This window comes from Balaenoptera ricei, chromosome 4 (genome assembly GCF_028023285.1).
Source record: "Balaenoptera ricei isolate mBalRic1 chromosome 4, mBalRic1.hap2, whole genome shotgun sequence".
Taxonomy (NCBI): domain Eukaryota; kingdom Metazoa; phylum Chordata; class Mammalia; order Artiodactyla; family Balaenopteridae; genus Balaenoptera; species Balaenoptera ricei.
The window spans coordinates 78,260,256-78,270,436 of NC_082642.1; the positions used below are offsets into that span (position 1 = coordinate 78,260,256).

The following is a 10,181-nucleotide window of genomic DNA, read 5'->3' on the forward strand; positions in this document are numbered from 1 at the left end:
CCTGCCCCCTACCTTGGGTCTTGATCCCTGGGAAAAGGCTCATGTCTAGAACAAATATATCATGCAAAAAAGCTTGGGAAAATCAGAGGTGGTGTCATAAAGCAGTAAACTCAGCACAAACGCTTCTACTGCCAAGTCGTGTGTGTGTGTAAAGTGAGGACAATCAGTCCTCGGACTCTGGAGACTGAAAAGGCCGACAGCAATCCAAGGCCTAACAGCCGGGCCTCAACAAATAGCACTAATCCTCTGAGGCTCTCGGAAACACTGAAATAGGAACAGGAGAGATTGCAGAGACTACAATTCCCAGAATGCTCAATGGGGAAAATGAAGTGAGTGTAGCAGTGTATTCTGGATTGTGTATTTCGAGTAGGGCTGAATAAGGCCACTCCTACCCCTCCCCCAAGGCACGCCTACCCCCTCCTTCTAAGGTTCTCAAAGGCCGTCGGTAGTTGTAGTTTTGCCAAACTTAGGGGGCTTATAATTGTAAGCGAGAAGGCCGAGAGGCCTGACGGGATTTGTAGTCTGCGGCCTCGGCGGACGCGCACGCGCAGCAGAGGCCGGGGCGGGGCCGCGGCACTGCAGTGAAAGGCGAGGCAGCGGGCAGGCGAGCAGGGGGCGGGCGGACATCTTGGGAGCCGGAGAGTGGCCAGGCTGGCTGAGCAGGGGCCTGCGGACACCAGGTGAGTTCGGGATCTAGGTGTACGGGGTGAAGGAGGACGCCTGCCTGGCTGCCCAGCTTTGCTCTTCCCCGCACTGCGCTACGCGGAAAGCAGTCCACACCCGGGAGTGGCCTCAGCCTTCAGAACCGGGAGGGAGCTGACGGCGGGGCGGGGGCGCCCGGGGCGCGGTTGCAGGACGGGCGCTGAGCGGTGCCCTCCACCTGACCCGCCCGGAGCTTCCCGTGAGAAGGGGACCCTACTGGAATCCTCCCAGAGCAGGGATGCCCCGCGGCTGCCCCCTCCCTAGGATCGCGACAACCCCCTACCCCGTGGCGCCTCCTCTCGGCGCAAGAACAAGCTTCCCACCCTGCGGCACCCCCTCCTCGCAGTTGAGTGACAGCCCCCGCACTCCCTGGAACCATCTTTACCCGCGACGTCCTCTTCCCCAGGGCGAAAAGCCCACCACCCTCGCCTGCTTCTACACCCAGCTTTCTCTTATTCACCACTACTAGTCTCTCCCTGCCTTTTTTTCCTCTTTAAAGCCTTGACTTTTGACATACTGGAAACTCTCTCCTCCAGGTGCCCCCACCATACCTGTTGCCACTGTGGGCTCACCTGAGTATACTGCCTGGCTGTTGCTGTCAGTCTGTCCCTTAACTAAATATGCCATTCCTGTCCTGGGCCCCACCTCTGTTTCTCTGATGCCCTGAGCTCCCTACCACTTGATACCTGTGAACTTGGTTCTTTGCCCAGGGCTCTACCTCCATTTTGCGCTTCCTCTCCCAGTCTCTTTGGGACTGAGGAATGGGATGTGTCCACCACCTTGAGAGACTTCTCACGCAGTCTGGGAGACCTTGACTGCCACAGTAATAGGCTTTATTTTCCAGTTTAGCAAAGTCTGCTAAACTGCCCCCTGTGAAATTAACACCAGGGCTAATCCAGGAAATCTAGAACTAAATTAACCCTTTTTCTCGTTGCAAACAGTCTAATTTAGTTTGACCCAAATAATTTGGATAATTCAGGGATTCTGCCCCTCGTTTACAGGCACTCGGGTCAGAAGTGAATTATGCTGTGGGTCTGGAATCACAGAATTTCAGCTGGAAGGATCTCTTGATTTTTATGAACCTGCACCCACCTCGTTCCCCCACACCCCCGTATTTTCATTGCACTTGGAGCTGAGAGGGAGCCTCTCTTTTTAAAAGAGAGGTGGTCAAAAATAACTAATAAGCAGCTTGGGTCACTGAAGTGTAGTCTGTCAGGACTGGGGCCTTTCTACTCTGCTCTTTTGCCTGTTTATCTGACTGCCTGGGAGAGGCTGGAGCCACACTCCTGGGTCCGTGTCAGGGCCTAAGGCCTCCCTTCTCTTCCTCCCCACACCCTGCACACCCTTTCCTGGAATGTTTAGACTTCTGTGAATTAGAGAGCTGGAGGTTCGGGCCCTGCTGCCTTCTCTGAAGGGTAGTGGAGCCTGAGGAACTGGGCGCTCCTAAAGCTTTGCCTGGGGGCCCCAGGCCTGAACCAGCTGGAGTAATTCCTACCACCATTCCTGCAACCACAGGCAGGCCTTCACGGTGACTCACCCGCTAGAGCGAGTGAGAGTCTGCACAGGAAGGGGCCTTGCTGAGCTCAGCACTGTGAAAGGGGGGAGGGGGCTGCTCTGGGCTCAGCCCCAGAAAAGGGGCGGGGGGGGGGTGTCAAAATGGCCTTAGAATCCTGGGCCTAAGTCCCTCTCCCTTTTCTCCCTTCCAGTATGGGATAAACAGGAACTGGAGCCTGGCTAAGGGGAGGGGCATGCCTGGGAGGGCTGCAGGGTCACTTGCTGGAGGATCAAGTGAGAAAAAAAGCCCAGCCAGTGACCTGCACAGCCCCACAGGGGACACTGGCAGGGGTTCTGAGACCTTCCCTTACCCTGCCCCCCCCCCATCCTAGGTCTGTTCTCAGAGCGATGGGCCGCGGAGACTGAGCTGCCGCCATGATTGGAGGCTTATTCATCTATAATCACAAGGGGGAGGTGCTCATCTCCCGAGTCTACCGAGATGACATCGGGTGAGTCCCCTGGCTGAGCCAGCTGCGCCCCCACCCCCACCCTCCTCCCCAGCATGCAGGACCAGGTCTCTTTCTCCCAGAGGCTTGATTGGGACTGCCCCCACCCCTTGCTCCATCCTGGAAGCTCAGCTAATACAGCCTGGTTCCCATTAGGTCTGGTGGTATTGGCCAGGCAGCCAGTTGCTGGCTGCTTGGTGGGACCTGTGAAAAGGCAGGCCCCCCACAGTCTCAGGAACTCCTGCCCTTCCTGCCTCCTGTTTGCTGTAGTGACAGACCTGGTTGCTGGAGCTGAGTGCTTTTGGCCGGGCAGATTGATCCCTCCTTTGAGGAGAAGGGAGATCTGTCTCCAGCGGGTGGAGTCAGTGGTCAGGCTGGTGGTACTAATCCACCTAAGTCTTGCTCTCACAAGCCCGTCTCATGGTGAGAGTCTTCACTGGACTCTTGAAAGCCTCTCCCTTGCTCAGGAGTCAGGCTGCTGACTCAGCTGTTTTCAGTTCCTCTGGGCCACTCCTGGAGGAGAGGTGGTGAGCAAGCCTGAGGCACTCTCCAGGTCACTGAGGGATGAGCAGGGAGGCTGTGCTGCCTTTCTGGCCTATCAGAGTAGCCTGGGAACAGCCCCTTGTCCTGTGTGCCTCAGACCTCTGTAAGGAGGCACAGCCTCACTTCTCGTTCTGCCCCACCCTGCATGCCACTGCTGTTCCCTGACAGAGGGGACTTATCCCAGCCTCAGCGGCTCTAACGAGATTAGGCTCCTTTGGTTCATGCTTTCCTGTTTTTCATCCTGGAATTGCTTAGAATAGACAGTCAGAGATGGGCCTGCTACAGCGGCTCCCAGTTTCTTGGCTAATGGGCTGGCCTGGCCTTTGTGGCTGTTTGTCCGTTGGCTGGTGGTGGGGCATGGGCTAGAGTTGTGGCAGTGCCTGGCTTGCATATACCCACCCACACCCCACTCCCACCCTGATGGACCTGGTTAAGCCAAGGCCAGGGCATACACCATCTTGCATGCCTTGCTGTGCTCTCCACCCCTTGCCTGTTGCCCGTCTGCTTCCACCTCATGGTGGGTGCTGCCTACCCCAGTGTGTTGTGTGTCTAATCCTCTCTCTCGTTGCTGTCACTCTCCTCTTCTTGCTGGCGTCATTTCTCTCATCCCATCTCATTGGCTGCCATAGCAATAGGTAAGCGGCGTGATAAGCTGCTGCCCAGGCACAGGTGGGTGGGGGATCCTGCCCCCCCCCCGGCCCCCGCATCGTTGTTCTGTTCATCCTTTTTCATCCCTGAACTTGCCCTGGAATTGGATCCTGGACAAGAATGGGGTGGCCCAGCTCCATGGCCCCTCGGCTTTTCCCTCAGTAGATTAGAGCCTTCTCTGAAGTCATGCTGGCTTTGTCTAACTTCTGGAGGAGCCAGCCTTCCCCACTGGTGGGATCACTAGTGGAAAGACTGGAGAAGCAGCAGCGTCTCTTTCTCATCTGGGCCTGGAGCTTACTGAGAAGCTATAGAGGTGGCAGCAGGAAAACTGGAGCCAGGCCTGGAAGTCAGGAACATACTTCTCTAAACCTGATGGACCTCACTTTATTGTGGTTATATCTGCCGTCCTGTCATTGCCACCTGACTTCCCTGTCTCTCGTGGCCTTCAGATATCAGCCTAGCTCTGGCCCTCCCCCACCCCGTGCCCCCACTGGGAGGAGTCCTAGGGAACCGCCCCAACGGTTTAGGCATTGGCTTTAGAGTGCGTGCCAGACTTCAGCAGAGAGGGGGGTGGCTGTTTGTTAGCTGTGGTTGATCCCTGCGGAGTGAGGTTTGCCCATGTACTGAGCAGCCTCTGTGCACCCTTTTCTCTCAGGAGGAACGCAGTGGACGCCTTTCGGGTCAATGTTATCCATGCCCGGCAGCAGGTGCGCAGCCCCGTCACCAACATTGCTCGCACCAGTTTCTTCCATGTTAAGCGGTCCAACATCTGGCTGGCAGCTGTCACCAAGCAGAATGTCAATGCTGCCATGGTCTTCGAATTCCTCTATAAGATGTGTGACGTGATGGCTGCCTACTTTGGCAAGATCAGCGAAGAGAACATCAAGAACAATTTTGTGCTCATATATGAGCTGCTGGATGGTGAGGCTGGCGGGGCAGTGGGTCTAGGGTGGGGATGCACCTGCTGGGGCCTGGCCTGGAGGTGGGAGCAAGTCTGAGGCTCCAGTGCCCTCTGAACTTCCTTTCCTGACTACCTGGTATTTTGAGCTCTGAGGAAGACAGTCCAAATCCAGAACTAAAGGCTGATCTGAAGTGAATACAAAAATAGGCTAGTGAGTGGAGGTAGGGGAAGACCAAAAGGTCTTTTGGTGGCTGGTCTTCCTGCAGTTCAGTTAAGCACGTTTCATCCTCTTATCTTTGTGGTTTGGGCCTTACTACACTGACTCTCCTCCCAGCTTTCCATCTCAACAGCTGCCTCAGAGCCTGGACAAGGGTGAGATATTATAGGCCCCTCCGGGCGCATTGTTACTTCTCTTCCTCTGTAGCGTATGATTTAAGTGAACAGAGTCCTTTCATCTTTCCAACATCTCTGTCTTTTAAGGGCTAAGGGCTTCTTGACCTCTCACTTACTGGCCGTGCGACTCTTCTGCTGCTTTTTCTATTTGAAAAAAACGTGATATTTTCATTGTTTTCTTATAAAGCACAAATCCTAGAGTAAATGCTAAAACTTTGCTGCAGATGATGCCTAAATGTCTTTTGGAGCTATGCTGGCCAGATATATCCAGGCCAGGGGAGGGATTGGCGCAAAGGAGCCTTCCGCTTTTTCTAGGAGCTGACGGCTCCCTTCCTTTTGCAGAGATCCTAGACTTTGGCTACCCACAGAACTCAGAGACAGGCGCACTGAAAACCTTCATCACCCAGCAGGGCATCAAGAGCCAGGTACTCAAATTGTACAGGCTGTAGTCAGGGTGGAGCCCAACCTCCCTTCATCCCCGCTGGCCCCCAAGCCTTGTCTGAGCTGACTCATGAGCCTGCCCCTGACAGGAAGTGCTGGCCTGAGCCTTCTGCCATGACCGCAGGCCTCTTTTGCTCTGTGTGGCCCTCTCCCACCCCTGGAGCTTGCCAACTCAGCATCTCTTACTGGGGATACAGCTCAAGCAGTTTCCTTCTACACTGGGGGAAGGGGGGGTGTGGACTGCTCTGGAGGCTTGGTATTCCTCAGGAGGAGAGAGCTTGGGCCCTCTTCTAGGATCCAGGCCTCATAGCCTTCTCCTTCTTTTCTGCCTGCCTCTTCCCATCTGCGCCCCTCTGCTGCTTCCTGTGGGCACCATGTTGGCCCTGTGTTCTCCAGCATCAGGTAAGCTGTTCCCTCAGCTTCCACCCTTGCAGCTTTGCTCAGTTTTCTCCAGGCCCTGCCCCATGGGGGAAGATGGGTCACAGGGTGGGGACTAGAAGGGAGAGGGGATGAGGGTGGAGTGGGGATGGAGACAAGTGGATTGAAGGGGGAGAGGAGTGAGGCCTTGCTGTTTGTCTCTATCCCCCATGTAGACAAAAGAAGAGCAGTCTCAGATCACCAGCCAGGTGACCGGGCAGATCGGCTGGCGGCGGGAGGGCATCAAGTATCGCCGGAACGAGCTCTTCCTGGATGTGCTGGAGAGTGTGAACCTCCTCATGTCCCCACAGGGTGAGGGCCCTCTCGTGATGAAGCAGGATGGGGGCCAGGGCAGGATATTGGTCCTGACTCAGCTGCTCCTGTTTATCTGTCCATCACCAGGGCAGGTGCTGAGCGCCCATGTGTCAGGCCGGGTGGTGATGAAGAGCTACCTGAGTGGCATGCCCGAGTGCAAGTTTGGGATGAATGACAAGATTGTCATTGAGAAGCAGGGCAAAGGCACAGCTGATGAAACAAGCAAGAGGTGCCTGAGGCAGGGGAGCTGGTGGGAGAGGGTGGACCTTGGAGGGCTGAGCAGAGCCTGGTGAATCACAGGTTCCTTCTGGATTTCATTTTTGCAGTAATGCAAACCCCCTCTTCCTAAGGGTGTGCTTGGCTTGGTTGCTCTTGGTATCTGTGTTAAGAGAGATGAGGGGATTGTCCTCATCCTACTCAGAGTAAGCCCCTTTGTTTGATCCCAAGGACCAAGATTCTTCTGTACATACTGATGGCCCCTGCCCAGTGTGCCTGAAACTTTTGGGTTCCAAGCAGCACAGCTCTCAAAAGATGAGTTTGCAAAGCTCCCACTCATCCATAACTCTGGGACAGGGACCCGCAAGTCAGAAAGCTGCATTCTGACAGCTTTCCATAGATTACAGTGCACGCCTGTCCAGGCTCTGGCAGCCTTTGGGGGTGGGCTAATCTCCCAGCCCGACTCTCTCATGCCAGTCTCTTGTACCAATGAGGAGACCTTCTGTCCCTGCTTGCAGCGGGAAGCAATCAATTGCCATTGATGACTGTACCTTCCACCAGTGTGTGCGACTCAGCAAGTTTGACTCGGAGCGCAGCATCAGCTTCATCCCACCAGATGGAGAATTTGAGCTCATGAGGTGCCATTGGGGTGTGAGGAGCAGGGGTTGCTGTCGGCAGAGATTGGGGGAGAGGGAGGAGAACAGGCTCTGCTGTGCCAACCTGAAGGTCTCACACCCCTAAAGGTATCGCACCACCAAGGACATCATCCTTCCTTTCCGAGTGATCCCGCTAGTTCGGGAAGTGGGACGCACCAAGCTGGAGGTCAAGGTGGTCATTAAGTCCAACTTCAAGCCCTCGCTACTGGCTCAGAAGATTGAGGTGAGGATAAGGGACTTGGGGAGGAGGAAGCACTTGTCTCCAGGAATAAAGGGAGCTGATGGCAGGGTTTGACAGAGCTCCCTGACAGGTGTGTCACTTCTAGGTGAGGATCCCAACCCCACTGAACACCAGTGGGGTGCAGGTGATCTGCATGAAGGGGAAGGCCAAGTACAAGGCCAGCGAGAACGCCATCGTGTGGAAGTGAGTCTTTCCTTCATGAGGCCACAGCAGGGCTCAAGATGCCTTGGTGTACCCTCTTGTTAAGTTTCACCTTTCGTCCTGTGAGTGTGTGTGTGTGTGTGTGTGTGTGTATGGAACGGGGGTGACTGCTTCTCCAGGAGCCTTTGCTTGTGTTCTCACCCCTTATACCTCTGTGTAAGTGTGCACATGCCTGCACTGGGGTGCATGCATGCATGCATTTATTAAGATTCTTTAACATTTCCCTATTTGCCCTTGTAATACCTCTGTGAAGTAGAGAGCAAGGGATAGCATGGCCACGTATCTAAGCAGAAACTGTGTGCAGCCCACAGTGCTAAAGGAGTAACAGACCCAAGGTTTCATAGCAAGAGGTTATCAGAGTCCTCACCACATTTCCTTGCCCTAGCACCTCCCACAAGCTCCAGGGTTCTCTTCCCTGCCACCCCCCAACCTCCCCAAAGGGGCAACCCCCCTTGAAGCTCCTCCAGGCTACCAGGGCCCCTGTGTTCCCAGGATCAAGCGCATGGCAGGCATGAAGGAATCGCAGATCAGCGCTGAGATTGAGCTGCTGCCCACCAACGACAAGAAGAAATGGGCTCGACCCCCCATTTCAATGAATTTTGAGGTATGGCAGAGAAGGGGCCTAGAGCCATGGCAGGGTGTGCTAGGAAAGACTTTAGAGATCATTCAGATCAACCTCTGCATCTACCACCTTGCAGACGAGGAAACTGAGGCCCAGAGAGAAGTGATTTCAATTCACAGACCCATTCCTTCCCGCCTTAGGCCTCCTACTAGAAATTGCTATTCACACCGACAAAAATCTTTGACTTCCTTTGGCTTCTCATAAAACAATTCTTAGGGAAAACTGAAATAGCTTGCATGCCAGGTAAGACACAGTTTACAGACAGGAAAATGAGCTGACTTTGCTTTGTGCACGTTAGACATGTAATTTTTTCCACCTTATTGTTTAAGTCCATAATATTGAGCAGGATAAGTATGTTCTAAGGCAGGTCTTTGGTTGCTGCCACCTGCTGATTAAAGGAATTGATTCAAGTCCTCACAGGCAGGGCCTGACTTCAAACCCAAATGATTGCTAGTTACTCTTGGATATGCTTTCTTCCTTAGTAACCTCTTAGAGGACCCCTCACCACCCCAGCTTCCTTCAGCTTCTTTTAGGGTTCCAATCATTCAGACACCTGTAGTAGAGAGATGAGGTAGGGCAAGGCTATGGAACTTCCCGGAGGAGAGCAGCAGTGAAAGGAAGGCCACATTCCTAACTGGAGCTGTCCCTTGCCCAGGTGCCATTCGCGCCTTCTGGCCTCAAGGTGCGCTACTTGAAGGTGTTTGAACCGAAGCTGAACTACAGCGACCACGACGTCATCAAATGGGTGCGCTACATTGGCCGCAGCGGCATTTATGAGACCCGCTGCTAGCTGCCTAGTGGCAGCTAGCCTGCCTCCCCACCCACCCTCTTCCACGGGTCTGGGTGCCCTTGGCCACTACACGTCAGTGTCTCCTCCCTCCTGCTTTGCTGCCTTCCCTTTGCACCAGCCCCTGCGTCTAGGTCTGGACCAACCACGTTGTGAGCGGGACTGTCGGAGCAGTCCCTGGGCTCCCTGGGCAGGGTGGTTTCTGAGGCTCTTGCTCCTCCGTCCATCTGCCTGCCCCAGCCCCGTGCCAGGCTCTGAGTTCTGCGACCAAAGCCAGGTGGGCCCCATCCCCTCCCCTCCCCTGTGGCCACATCTCTCTGGAGTGGGAGGGTCGGCTGCCCCTCACCTCGGAGCTCCCCCAAAGGCCAGTAACGGATCCCCAGCCCTCAATTCCTACTCTGCTTTGGGATAGTGTGAGCTTCATTTTGTACACGTGTGACTTCGTCCAGTTACAAACCTAATAAACTCTGTAGAATGGAGTTGCTGGCTAAATGTTGAAGTGGAAGGTACATGGGGAGGGGGTCTGGTGGGACTGCTGCTCCCCTGTCTTACTTGGCCTGCCAGGAGTAGAATTTTCTATTCCAAACTCTCTTTTGTCTCAATTGTTACGTCCCTCAGGGCCATCTAAGCTCCTGACAGGTGTTAGCCCCAGGTCTCCCGTCTCCTCTGAGAAAATAGCCTCAAGATCAAGAAGCCCCACCTGGCCCCGGTTCCCTGAGGGTAGAGATTCTTTCCTTAAAATCATTCTCAGCTTTAGGCAGGTATTTTTCTAATTAGCAGAGATTAAGCAAGGTTTACATTTGGTCTTTCCAGCCATCCTTAGAAACTGACCTCTTAATTCCATCCTCTTCGCAGTTACTCAGGCTTCACAGACCTCAGTGGGTGGGTTGCAAAAAGGAAAAATGACTCTTCCCAGGCCTCTTAGAAAATTCCTCCCTCTGTGCCTCCCCTTCTCCATAGAATTGTATGGTGAGCGAGTCCCTGAGGGGAGTGCTTCATATTCTGCTGATGTGTTGGAGCAGATAAAGATTTGCCATCACTGGTTTTCCCTTGCTTGGTCTCAACCTTTTTTTTTTTTTTTTTTTTTTTTTAAAGAGG

The 10,181-nt window shown here is 54.2% G+C and overlaps 1 protein-coding gene across 1 annotated transcript; it reads left to right on the forward strand.

Annotated features, from left to right (window-relative positions):
- The first annotated feature begins 573 nt into the window (after positions 1-573).
- AP2M1 (adaptor related protein complex 2 subunit mu 1) lies at positions 574-9,562 on the forward strand. The gene is made up of 11 exons (XM_059920639.1): positions 574-680; positions 2,589-2,705; positions 4,549-4,814; positions 5,530-5,612; positions 6,222-6,357; positions 6,448-6,589; positions 7,095-7,214; positions 7,320-7,455; positions 7,559-7,656; positions 8,167-8,278; positions 8,952-9,562. Exons 2-11 carry the CDS (start codon positions 2,632-2,634, stop codon positions 9,084-9,086), a joined length of 1,302 nt encoding a protein of 433 aa, XP_059776622.1. The 5' UTR covers positions 574-680; positions 2,589-2,631; the 3' UTR covers positions 9,087-9,562.
- Positions 9,563-10,181: the final 619 nt, after the last annotated feature.